General features: G+C 34.3%; 1 protein-coding gene across 1 annotated transcript; it reads right to left on the reverse strand.

The window, feature by feature from the left end:
• Positions 1-6,992: 6,992 nt before the first annotated feature.
• On the reverse strand, positions 6,993-11,772 carry LOC118035140 (calcium-dependent protein kinase 8). The gene is made up of 9 exons (XM_035040648.2): positions 11,400-11,772; positions 10,399-10,963; positions 9,583-9,706; positions 9,295-9,438; positions 8,894-9,046; positions 8,688-8,803; positions 8,327-8,494; positions 7,963-8,193; positions 6,993-7,569 (listed from the first exon to the last, which is right to left on the reverse strand). The coding sequence occupies exons 2-9, from the start codon at positions 10,912-10,914 to the stop codon at positions 7,423-7,425; spliced, it is 1,599 nt and encodes a 532-aa protein (XP_034896539.1). The 5' UTR covers positions 10,915-10,963; positions 11,400-11,772; the 3' UTR covers positions 6,993-7,422.
• Between the last annotated feature and the right edge of the window lie 1,649 nt (positions 11,773-13,421).

A 13,421-nucleotide genomic window follows, 5' to 3' on the forward strand; every position in this document is an offset into this window, starting at 1 on the left:
AAATACAGCAAGGGAATAAAGATTGGCACCCTATTTTGACTTGGACAGGTGTTGTGACAGGATGAGCTGCTGTCAAACATAAGCAAGGAATAGGGAGAAATCTGGAGAACAGTAATTGCACGAGGGCACACGAAGATTGTGCAAGAGTACCCGAGGGATCCAACGAGGTACTGTAATGAGACAACAGGTGCAAGGAGAAGAAGTGTTCCCAGATGAAGCTCAGAGCAGAGACTGTTAAAGTTTGTACAACAAAAAGTCTCTTATGCTCTTGATGAAGACAACAGGCGAAGACATTTCCAATGCATGCAAGGATGGAAAGAGAGCTGTTGCAGAGGCACCTAATTGAGGGGGTGCAAACGCCTATGATAAAAGGCGACCGCCTATAAAAGGCGAAGACACCAAAGAGAGTTGGTGTAGGTGGAGCTGTCAAGCAGAAAGGCGTAGAAGCTCCAAACATAGAAATCGAGGTGGAGGATTGCGAGGAGTATACCGCAACTTTCTCTTTCTATGTTATTAGTGGCAGTAATCTCTCCCAAGTCCACATGGTGTTAGAGAATCTTGGAGCCACTGAAGCATCCCAACTGAAGGAGGATGCAACTGCCTATGAAAGACAAAGACACCTCAGGAGAAGGTGTGAGGGCTGTGATAGGAGCCCCGGTTCAAACCGCCGCATGACGACGAGCGGAGACACCTCGGATGGAAGGTGTGAGGGCCATGATATGTGCCCAGATTTCAGACCGCCGCATGACGACGAGCGGAGACACCCGAGGAGAAGGTGTGTGGGCCACGATGTGAGCCCAGTTCAGAACGCCCCAGAGCCGATATGATGGCTAGATATAAGTGGACAGAAGGATAGCCAATGAAGTGGGTATGATGAGTATGGAGACAAATGCAGGATTGACTTTCATGGATATTGCCCCCATGCTAAAGATCAATGAGCTAGAAGACATTTGCCTTGGACAATAAGTGGATGACTTGTGGAGCATTAAGACGCGGCTGCTATGAAGGAGCAGAGGGCATGCGCAGGTTCCGGGAACGAGTTGACTCTTGTCAAGGTGGTGAGCTCGAAGATGGCATTGTAATACTCAGAGTATGAAGAAATATATGGATCAACCTTTAATGGGCTGCCCCCCATGGTTAAAGGTGGAGAGCTACCTGGACTCTTACGACTAAGAGCGAGAGACTCAAGGAGAAGTAAGGCGTGGTTCCTAGGGTGGAACAGAGGGCAGGCGCAACTCCTGGATGAGTAGACTCTTGGAAGAGTGGTGAGCTCGTGATCATATTGAGATACTCAGATAATGACTGTCGCACTTGGAAATAGAAATTTCCGTTTAAGGGGGTGTTGTAAGCCTTGGTGTGAGGCTTGATGAATCATTCCGGACCGAGCATGGTTGATACGCTCGAAGGGGAATGTTGTGTCCCAGAAACAAGCGTTAACACTCTTCAGATGTGAAGTGGCAGACCATCTGGTTGTAGTGATCCTTTTGTGTGAGAAAAGGTGTGCTTTGGTGACTCTGGTGATTGAAAGGTTTGGCGAGTACCTGTAAACTTGGCCGGAGATGCTCTCAGAATGGTAAGCTTGGAAGAGCTGCAGGATGCAAGATTGTGCTGAAGAAGCAAGAGGACAATTGCCCATATAAATGTCAAAGGGGGTGATTGTTAGGTGTGTTGCCATTGAATGTGCCTAACCTTGACTTTGACCATCCACCTTTGTTGAAGAAGATGGCAGCCACCATTGACTCCCATGTGCAGCCTTCTCAATTGTCAAAATTCAGCAGCCATTATTGATGAAAAGGAGCTGGAGTTGGTGCTAGCATTTGCCTATAAAAGAGGCATGTTTTGAGAGCTAAGGTGTGAGAGAACATGAGAATGAAGTGAAGAGAAAGAGGAGAGAAAGAGCTGCTGCCATGGGCAGCAGCCCTGCAGCCATTGCAGCTGCGTGAATAGTGAGTTGAGTTGAGTGGATGTGCCTCCTCCTCCATGTATTTATTGTATCCCTTCTCTATCTATAATAAAATGACTCTCTCCCGTGGATGTAGGCGGTTTTGCCGAACCACGTAAAATATTGTGTCTCAGTGTGCTTATCCCTCCGTTGAGCAATTATCAGTACATCACCGGTCACCGGATTCCGCGCCCAACAGCATCTTCTTTTTCGGGCTTAGAGTAAAAGATAAATAAACACCAGCTTTAAAAATATATATATGAGAGAAACTCTTGAATTTGATTGTCTTTAATACTTATAATTCGTGAAATTTCAAATTTAGGTTCAATAAAAAAAAAACTTAATTACTAACTAATTTAATTTTTAAAAATGAGATTGTGAAAAAAAATCAATAAAAAAACTTGAAAAAAACAAAGAATATAGCAACAAAAATAATTGGGATAAAATTTGATAAAAAAAACTCATGGGGGATGAAATTGTAAAAAATCAACTTTAAAAATTATCCCAAATAAAAAATAATAATCAATTAAAAAAATATTTATAATTTGATAAATTATTTATAATTTTGTAGATTAAAGGATCACAAGGGTTGAAATAAAAAAAAATATATAATTTTGTAGATTATTCAAAATTAAAAAGATTGTAAACAAAAGGACATGAACCAAATATAAAAAAGACATAAATCGGAGGGGTTTGTTTAGGGGTTTGGCATTGAATTCCAAGTAGGGAGAGAGAGAGAGAGAAAAAAAATAAAAAACAAAGTTATTAATGTCAAAACCAATGCGTTTTAGGGGCATGCGTCACCCCTAATAAGTTAGGAGTGTCGAGACATTTCCAATGCTGTCCTGAAAAGTTGTGTTTGGTGGCTGGATTGTCCTGCACGTGCTACCCGAATGATGAAGGGATGTTCACACGCTACATACATACCAATAATTTTTTTAATAATATTTAATATATATTAATTACAATAATCCTCTTGACTGGCCTTCAAATTTACAATAAAATTAATGTAAAATAATTAGAAAAAAAACTTTTGTGAGATAAGTTATATTGATTTTGTCTTTGATGACATCAAAATAATTACACTATTTTGTAAGAAAAAACAAAACACTCCTTAATGACAGGCATTGTATTTTTTTAATCTAGAGATAAATTAGTAATTTTACCATGTAAAAAAATAATCAATCAAACCTCATATAATTTGTAAAAAATGTTTGGGTCATGATAAAAAAACCCCTTTACTAATAATATCTAGTTAAAAGGTTTAATGACTTGGGAGAAATTTTATCATTGCACTATTATAATAAATAATATTTTGAATGCAGTGAATAATATTTTCTTAGAAAAAATGTTCTTTTTTCAATCCTCTACCCATTCAATGTTTTAATTAAGGTTGAAATACCTTCAAAAGAAAATAGCTTTTGCATTGCATCTAATTTTATGGGTGTAAAGCGTTTTTGTAAAAAAAAAATCAAATTAATTTTTTATATTATTTTAATGTGTTAATATCAAAAATATTTTTTTAATAATATTCCTCTTCATGGTAATAATCAATAAAGTGAAGAGTAGGGTTGAAATGATATTTTCACAAGTTTCAATTAGTTTCATGTAGATCGGTATTTTAGTGTTTTTTCATATTAAAATAACTTAAATATAAGAACTAAGAAGATATATAAGAGATTTTTAGTTTTTTAGTTTTTTTTTTAAAAAAAAAATAAATAACTAACGTGCCCTAAAAACAAGATTTGTTGAATTGGCTATCAAGTTTTTTTTTTCATACTTTTATAATGTTTTTTTTTCAATTAAGCACATTGAGAAGCAATTTATTTTTTTAATAAATATAAATATTATTTAAAAAAAATTGATAACCTGTACACTGCATACGTCAGCATATAGGTAATCTGACAGCATATTATTAAATAAATTAAAAATAATTTAGTCTTTTTTTTATTTTGAATAATTTATAAAATTAGATTAATTTTTTCTCAAATTTATCATTTTTCAATTTTTTTAATCTATAACACTTAGTCCTTGTTATTTTGATTGATTTTTTTTTTTTATCATTCTTTGGATTTGTTCTAGTTCTCAGTTTTATCCATTATTATATTATTTCATTTAGTTGTTATACCATATTTATTTGATTCTCATTTTTCTAATTAATTTTTTATATATATATTTTAATTAAATTTATTTTTCAATTTCATCCATTGTTGTTTTATTTCATTTGATTTTTAATTCATATTTGATCATTATTTTTTTTAAAAAAAGTTTGGATGATTGAGAATCTTGCTTCGTGGTTTTCATAGGTTTGCTTTTTATAGGTTATATGATCTAATGACAGTCACGCGTTTTGAAGATTAACTAAATTTGACTTTAATTTTTTCTAAAATGATCTTACCCATCAACATTATATTAATGAGCCTTCAAATTCATGATTTTTGTTGCTTTCCTTTGTATCGGGTTATTATAGTCTAATATCTCGGATTGCGGGTTAATCGAATTAACCTCGATCTACTTGAGTGTTTTTTTCAACATTTTTTTTATTTTTTTTTCCAGTCTCGCATTTCATTATTTAGTTTGTTTGAGAATCAACCTCCATTACTTTATTCTTTTTCATTTTACAAGTTATTGTCCTGGCCTTATAAGTGGATTGCGAGTTTTGTATGTTGACCAGTTAGTTTTTTGTTAGTAATTTTTTAAATTTTTTTTCGATTCATCCTTCAATGTTTTATTTGTTGGTAATTGAGCTTTATTTTTTATTTATTTATGAAATTATCTAGTTCTTATTCAATTTTTTTATTGAATAAGATTGTTGAGATATTTTAAGAAAAGATGGTATCTTTTTATAATATTAACAAATTTTTTAATAAGTTGGTTTTTTAATTATAGTTGAATTTTTTTATAATCATATTATTAAATCAATCAGATTTATTGAATCAATTTGAATAAATAATTTGGATCCTAAATTTTTCTTGCTTTTTGAAAAACATCTTTATATATATATATATATATATATATATATATATATGTATATAATTTAACCCAATGTAGCGCAGTACACCGCTACAGTGGCTTGGAGAAGAGACGGCAGGAAGGAGCTAATAGTTTAGCAAATCAAACCTGCAGAGATCTTTGACGCCATTACACGTAAAAATATCAATTAGAATATATCACTGACTTGCTCTGTGCTTGAGATTTTTTAAATAATTTTTTTTTGATAAAATTAGTATTATTCGATATCAACATAAATTCTTGCAGTATTATTTTTTTCATTTCCTTAATTTCGTTAGAAATTAAGGTTAAAGTCAAGATGAGCTTAAGAGAGGAACGTGGCATGTTCTGAATGGTCAAAATCTTGATCAAGGTTGACCTTGGTCATTAACTTTAAAAGAAAATGGTAGAGGAATTGAATGGAAGAATTAACTTTGTCCTATAATTCAAATCTCATGCATTCTGACTTTTTTACAGCTACAATTGAAATAACAGGGACTGCCATTAAACAGACGTGATAGTTTTTACCCGAGAACATGCATAGAATCTAATTCCATCCATGTTTGGAAATGTGATTAAAATTATGTTTTTTTAAAAAAAAATTATTGAAAATTATTTTTTTATGTTTTTAATTATTTTGATATGTTAATGTAAAAATAATTTTTTTTAAAAATAAAAAAAAAATATTATTTTAATATATTTTCAAATAAAAAATGACAAAAAATACCCTAAAATATTGGTAATTTCAGTTTTATTGTCAAAACATCAATTTTATCTTTTTTTTTTTTTTTAAGAATTCTCATGTGTATTTTCACCCATAGTATACTCTTTTTTTTTAATAACATAATTTTATAAAAAATATAATATTTTTTATTAAGTATTCTAAAAGAGTTGTAATTAAAAAGTAAAATAGTCTGGTGCAAGATGATACTATCATAGTAGCTTGGGGTATATTTGATGTTTAATTTCCCTGATATTAATTGAATAATACCAAATATTAAGAAAAACATGACAACGAAAAACTCTAAAAATAAACATAGATTGTTGGATTATCATCTTAAAATGGAATTCAATTATAGGTTTCATTAATCCAACGCTTCCGTTAATCATACAAACCAATAAAATATAAAAATCAAAAGAGAAAAAAGAAGTTCTAAGGCAATGGAAAAATTACTAAACAACACTTGTACACGTGTCAATCATTAACGGTAAAAAGTTATGAATGCGTTGATACATCGAACTCTACCTACCTCACAATTTCTCACGTTAAAAAGAAGAAGAAGAAGAAGAGCGAGAACCAAGCCACGTGGCAGAGCAACAAGATTTCCCTCGCTTTCATCGAAGAAATGAAAAGAAAGTAAAGGTTTTAGAAACTCTTGAATGGAAAAGAGGTTGTTCTGGCAATGGATCTGCAAAGCTGGATTTATCATCCATTTACCATAAAATCTCAGGTCAAGCTCGGCCTTCCTTGTTTTGGCTGATGTATCCAGTGGCTCAAGTGAAACCTTGATAACCTGGATTTATCTAGGAGCTCAATGGGTGGGAATCTTGAAATCCTTTCTGCAGTGACTCGGGTGAACGGGGTTGTGTGTTCTTAAGACTTTGTTCTTGATTTGAGTTCGGAAGCTTCACTGGGCAACACCTTTTTGGTATTCAGCACCTTGCTGAATTTGTAAATCACATGGTGTACGGCTTCCAGATATATCTCGAGACAAAGACAATGCCTGTAAAGTTTCGGGTTCAAGCATCTGGTTAATCAGGACGGGGTGAAGTATAGCCTATCCATAAGAAGAGATTGAGAACCAGGGCAGAGCACGAACAGGGATCATAAGGATGTTGACATCGATTATGATACAAAATCTGTGAAAATAAAATACATTCCATAAGAAGAGATTTGGATTGTAGACTCGTTCCGGCGTTTCTCTTATTCGAGGAAAAGTTCAGGCGATCACAAAGTAAAGAATGCAACATCTTATCCTCCAACTTCTGCTGAAAGTAGAAACCATGCTTTGGGCTCAATAGGGTTTTGATACCGCCACTAAGGAGAGATTAGCCAAAATAAACAAACCAAATCTCAACTTTCTTAGTCCAAATACGATACTCATCCAACAAACACACCACAAAAACAAAAACAAACAAAAGAAAAGCAAAGAAAGGGAGGACAAAAAGACATCCACGTAATAATCGAAAGTGGTCGTTTCTGACATGAACAGGACATGTAAGCCTAATTGATGATGGCATATTTACAAACACATGTTGCGGTCCATCCTTGCCAACCTTTCTCTACCATTTTGTGTGCCTCTTCTCATGCAACTACCCCCCATGACAAACAAATTCTGAACATATCAAGGACACTACGACTATTCCTACCTATTCAAAAGGCCCTAAGAAATAAAACAAGAAAAAATATAAAGTGAGAACAACTTCATAGACCAAACAATAATGGCCGGTTTTTTCTCCACTGACTGAGCTTTTGGAGTTGTCTACCCTCAAGTGGCTGCCTGCAATGATCCATCCCTCCTTAAAGTTATGCTCAGATTGTTAAATCTTTCCCGTGAATATTGCCTTGAGGCCTTTCTCCAGTCTGTACCAGCCTTCATCATCGTGGCAAACTCTTCATAACTTATGCGCCCATCCTGCAGGGTCGAATTAAAATGAGGTTATCCTTCCAATTTAGCAACAATCATAGGATGATAAGAGATGCCACAAAACTCAGAAACATTCTGAGTGTTACACACAATAGTGATATCAAGAGACAAACATCAGCAACCAATTCTGTCATTCTCATTCTATCATCCACAGCAGAGAGGGAAAAGCATTCACATCATATGGAGTCAAACTGAAGGGAGAGATGTGTGTGATATGCATATGTTTACACCAAGCAAGGCATTTCCAGGCAACAGAATGAAACGAGGAAACTAACAAGAAGCATACTGCAAACTGACAGCTTCAGGACTGAGAAAGCCCTGAAGGCTTGTTTTTGTAATTAATTTACATCTAAATACAATAAATACATAAATAACACTAACCTTGTCTGTGTCGACATCATGCATAATGGCATTGATAACATCCTCAATATTGGTGTCAACATCATCATTCAAGGATTCTCGCAACTCTTCAATCTCAATGTAACCGCTCTGATTTCGATCAAAAAATGCAAAAGCTTTATGCAGGTGTTCGTCATTGCCCATTTTTTTAATGTGAACTGAAATTGCAACAAACTCTCCATAATTTAGAGCTCCATCACCATCAACATCAGCCTGTAAAAACCATAGAAAATTCAAGGGGCAAATTTTGCATGAATTTCATTACGATATTTACTGGTATAACAGAATCTATCCTTTTCCTTCCCAGAAAGGAAATATTTTCTGCCACTAAGGCAAATATGCTTACAGCTTCCATAAGGATTCGAAGATCTGCATCAGCAATATTTTGGCCAAGCTTTTGTAACCCAACCCTAAGCTCCTCAAGGTTAATGCTGCCTCTTTTGCCAGTGTCCATCATATCAAAGGCCTCCTTTATGCCAGCTACTTCCTCCACCGACAAGTGTTCAGCTATCACCTGCAGATGGACAGCTCAAAATGTCACTCCTTTTTATTTTGCGAAGAGGAATAGAGGATGCAGGATTGTTGGGGATGGAGGAATTGTATAGATGTGCACCGCACAGCCGTAATTTAGTGAATAATACTAGTTCACATGAAAAAAGTTTTCATCATAATCAAAGCTAAATAGCAAAAAAATCAAGAATCATTACCCTCAGGGCTGTTTTCTTGAGCTTATTCATCACAGAAAACTGCTTGAGTCTTGCTCTCACAGTCTCACCGAGGGGGACATTTGGAGCCTTCTTTGCATTTTGTATCCAAGGATGCTCTGCAAACAAAAGGCCAGTATAAATTTGCATGTTAACATATAGGCATGCAACTAGATAGCAGACATTGGATTAATAGAAGAAAGAACTACCAAGCACTTGCTGAGCAGTAAGCCTTAGCTTAGGATCAGGATTAAGCATTTTCTTCACAAGATCCTTTGCATTATCAGAAACTCTAGGCCAAGGATCCCTCTTGAAATCAATGAAAGAGCGAATAATTGCCTGCGCTACCCCTTGTTCAGTTTCTGCATGACCAAGAAAAAAAATTCTCTGGGAAGATTTTAAAAACAAGGAGCCAAAACCGCATGCAGATAACTTTCATGCCCTTTAGGATCATAACAGAAAAAGGGTGAGAATCCACAATGGTTCCATGAGCTAATTAGCTTTCTTTAATAATTTTTTATCCGTCTTAAATTGAAGACCATAAAACCATCCAGAAACACTCATTGAACAAACAAGCAAGATAATTAGACAATCAAATCAGGAAAACAACCTGCCCAGAAAGGAGGGACACCACAAAGTAATATATAAAGAATGACTCCAGCACTCCAGACATCAACTTCAGGGCCATAGTTGCGCTTTAGAATCTCTGGAGCCATGTAATAAGGACTTCCAACTATCTCATTAAATCTCTCACCTGTAGAGAAGAAAAGGAATCTTCAGACAGAATAGCAGATGTAATAATGACATAGATCATGGCTGATGCTTAATTTCAAGAAATATTAACAAAATGCCATTTAATATGCTGAGGGAGGCAATTGGCTCAGATACAATGCAATACCAGGTTTGAAGAAGACTGACAACCCAAAATCAATTGCCTTCAACACAGCGGTTTCCTTCTTATTTGCAAATAGGAAGTTCTCTGGTTTGAGATCTCGATGCATGACTCCATGCTTATGGCACATCTACAGAGCAAATGCATGCAAAAGAAAATCCAATTATTTCAAATGACAAGAAGGCCTGAATATGAAGCACCATCAGCCAATAATGGAGAACTTATGAAAATCATTTTAAGTAATTAAACCAAATAACTAAATGACATGATGCTTTCTTGAAACTTCTGTTACTGCAAATACAATGCAGAAATAGAAAATTCCAATTGTAAATGATCCTGTATTCACAAACATCTAAAAGCTGGCAGACTAAAACAATAAATTTATAGAAAATGGAAAAAGAAAAGTAAATAAAGAAACCTATGAATTTACATATCCTATCAAAAGGATTGAAATGCAAATCAAAATGGAAAAGACACTGGCTATCCGGGAACTTTAAAATTAACTTGTTTGTGGTAAAGTATTGATGAAATCAACTGGTTTCCATGTTAAGCCATTATCAGCATAAGGAAGCATATCTTAAAATGGGTATTTTATGCCTAATGAAGAAGAAGGGTAAAAATTAACAGCAGTACACACCAAACATCAAACTACCAAGGGATCCATCATCACCATCATTTTAATTCAAAGGACTATCAGGAAAATCCTTAGTCCCATCAAGCTCGAGATGGTAGCATCATCTCATACTGAAAATCTATAACAAAGCAATAAACTATACTTGCAACAAACAGCCAAAAGAAATTGGACACAATCAGAACACCAACCTGAACAACTTCCACAATAGTTCGCATAACTGCAGCAGCTGCTCTTTCTGTGTAATGCCCCCTCGCTACAATCCTATCAAACAACTCTCCTCCCTCACACAATTCCATCACAATGTGCACAGAAGTATCATCCTCATAACTAGCCTTTAAGGTCACAATATTTGGATGAGCAGGCAAATGCTTCATTATCTCCACCTCCCTCCTCACGTCATCAATATCCACAGCAGTCCTCAGCTTCTTCTTTGATATGGACTTGCAGGCAAACTTGTCACCAGAGTTTACATCGGTGCACAAATATGTAATACCAAACTCACCACGGCCAAGCTCACGACCCAGATCATAATGTGCTAAAATATCCCTGCCAGTGGGTTCTTTCAGGACCCAAAGCTTGTCTACATTTCCGGATCCATTGGTTACAGCATAACTATCACCAAAGAATGGATTTTGCTTCTTTTTACCTTTGACTTTCTTCTCAGAGGAAGAAGCCCCGGAAGGGGTAAAACAGCAATTACCCATGGATCAAGATCTCTATCTCAAACTTTCAACTTTTGCAAAGAATGATGATCTGTAAAGATTTCAAGAATACCCAGTAAAGCAAAACAAAAGGTTAACGTTTTTATATCCGTCTGCAGCAAACACAAGTAACAAAGTCACTGTATAAACATTATTTTGCTTCCAAGAAAAAAAAGTCAATATTTTTTAAGGAATAAAAAACTCCATGAAAGTCTGAACCTTTTGGTACAAATCTTTGAATCTGAAAGAAACCCATAAACAAAATTGAGAACAAATTTATGTTCGACACAGAGAAAAGCAGATTCAGGCAACAACTATTCACGAAGACTACCTAAAATGGCATACACCAAATTTGGTAATAAAATAAGCAAACACATCTGCATGGCATAACTTAATTACCAGAAGAAATCAAGAAACCACAAAAATCAAGAAAATTTACAGCACAAAATAGTGACATGTTAGATTACAAAAGTGGGAGAAAAAACCACCTTCAAATGCTGTTGGTTTGGAGACTTGAAAGGAGAATCTGAAGAATACCCGGATGAGCTTGAATAGCTAATTAATTAAAAATTAATGCAAGAAGGAAATAATGTGAACAGGAAGACAAAAAGGTTTTAAACGTATGAGGGATGATGAGAGAGAGAGAGAGAGAGAGAGGAGAGTCAAGAAGCTCTTTTTTTTCCCCCTTTTTCTTTTTAATCTTGCAGAGACTATCCCTCTATCTAAATTTTTTCTCTCTTTCTCTGTCTTAACGTTGGATTCAACGAAGGCAGAGAAACAGCAACCCCCTTTTGCCTTTTCTCGCCTTTTCTATTACTATTAAAAAAATATGCCTACAAACCTCAGGTACCCAGAAAACAAAACACCAACCTAAACTAAAGGCTCTGTTTTTATATATATATGTTTTTTTTGGGTTGTTTTTCTTATATAATTTCGTTTGGTAACGCGTGATTTTATAAAAATATTTTTTAATTAAAAATATATTAAAATAATATATTCTTTTTTTTAACATCATTATATCAAAATTATTAAAAAACCTTAAAAATTATACTAATTTAATATTTTTAAAGAAAAAACAATTTGAGAACTGTTTTAAAAAACAGATTAAACACGTTACTAATACATAGAGATTGGTATTTTCACATAGGTTTTTTAAAAATTCATGATATCAAAGTATTAAAATTATAAAAAAAAATATTACTACTTTAAAAAACTTATTAAATTACATTTCTAAACAGAAAAAAAAAAGTTTATAAGAAGATATTTTCTAATTCAACTTTTAATATTAGATAAATAAAACATTCTATAATTCTTCGCAGTATAAAAAAAAGGGACGTCTACATTAATCAAGAGCCATGTGTTTGTTGTACTTTTAAAGTATGGAGTCTGACTTCAGAATCTGATTATGGGTCAAAATTCTGTAATCTACTTTGGATTTTTGTAAATTGTATCAACTTAGGATCTTACTTTTTATTTCCGAGGCCTGCATTGATAGAGACCTCTTGTAGGTAACTTATCTTGTATTTTTATTATTTATTTTCCTCTCTTAGTTCTGCCACGACCAGTCGATTTCATCATCACATCGTAATGATGTCTTAGACACTGTTTGGTATTGCATTTCAAACAATTTTTTTTTTTAATTTAATTTTTTTTTTACTAAAATTAAATTTAATTTGTACCTTTTGGATCGTTTTGATGTACTGGTGTTAAAAATAATTTTTAAAAAATGAAAAAACATCATTGACATGTATTTCGACACGAAAAGTCATTTAAAAAGCAACCGCTACCACACTGCCAACACGCTCTAAATGGCACCCACAATTTCCTTGCAAACATGGGAAGTTAATAATCGTATTTATTTGAATTTATTTTTATTTTTTTTAATTTTTTTTATATTTTTAAATTATTTTAAAGTGTTAATTTTAAAAATAAAAAGATATTGTTTCAAATTTATTTCTAAACAAGCAAACACACGTAAAAAAATATCTGGCGGTGAGATTAGGTGCAGACGTAGACCCTACATTTTTTAGTGTTGAAGAAATAATGAGAGGCCATTACTGGAAGCCTCTGTTCGAGCAACATTATCCTAACCTAAATGATTTCGATGGACAGCAAGCCACCCCTTCGTCTGTCCCTCTCATGCAAGCGGCGCAAAGTGCCTGTCCGTCCAGCCATTCTTGGACTCTAGCTGTGAAATCCATTTTCAATGAGATTCCCGGCGGAGAATAATGCTAATATTGTTGAGAATACAGATTATATACGATCAATTAGCCCTTCTCTTGGTTGGTTCTCCGGTGGGTGACAGAGCTCATGCACCGAACAGCCATGATGCGACGAGAAAAGGCTGCTGCTGCACGCTTCCTAACCAGGAGGTGTGCTCTAGAATGGTCCCTGTATGCCTGTTATTCTCACTTTTCAGCGACATGCCGGTCGATTTCTTTACCTTTTTCCTTTGTCATGGATCACTTGATCGTGCAATACTTTCCAGGCTAATTAAATGGTTTTAATCT

This window comes from Populus alba, chromosome 9, assembly GCF_005239225.2.
Source record: "Populus alba chromosome 9, ASM523922v2, whole genome shotgun sequence".
NCBI classification, from domain to species: Eukaryota; Viridiplantae; Streptophyta; class Magnoliopsida; order Malpighiales; family Salicaceae; genus Populus; species Populus alba.

What these genes read in the sequence shown, in the direction of transcription:
- LOC118035140 (XM_035040648.2), bottom strand. Translation starts at nt 10,914, where the DNA reads ATGGGTAATTGCTGTTTTACCCCTTCCGGGGCTTCTTCCTCTGAGAAG. An exon ending in GTCAGTCTTCTTCAAACCTG is followed by an intron (nt 9,439 to 9,582) that starts GTATTGCATTGT and finishes TCTTCTCTACAG; the next exon opens with GTGAGAGATTTAATGAGATA. An exon ending in TTCGAATCCTTATGGAAGCT is followed by an intron (nt 8,194 to 8,326) that starts GTAAGCATATTT and finishes TGGTTTTTACAG; the next exon opens with GCTGATGTTGATGGTGATGG.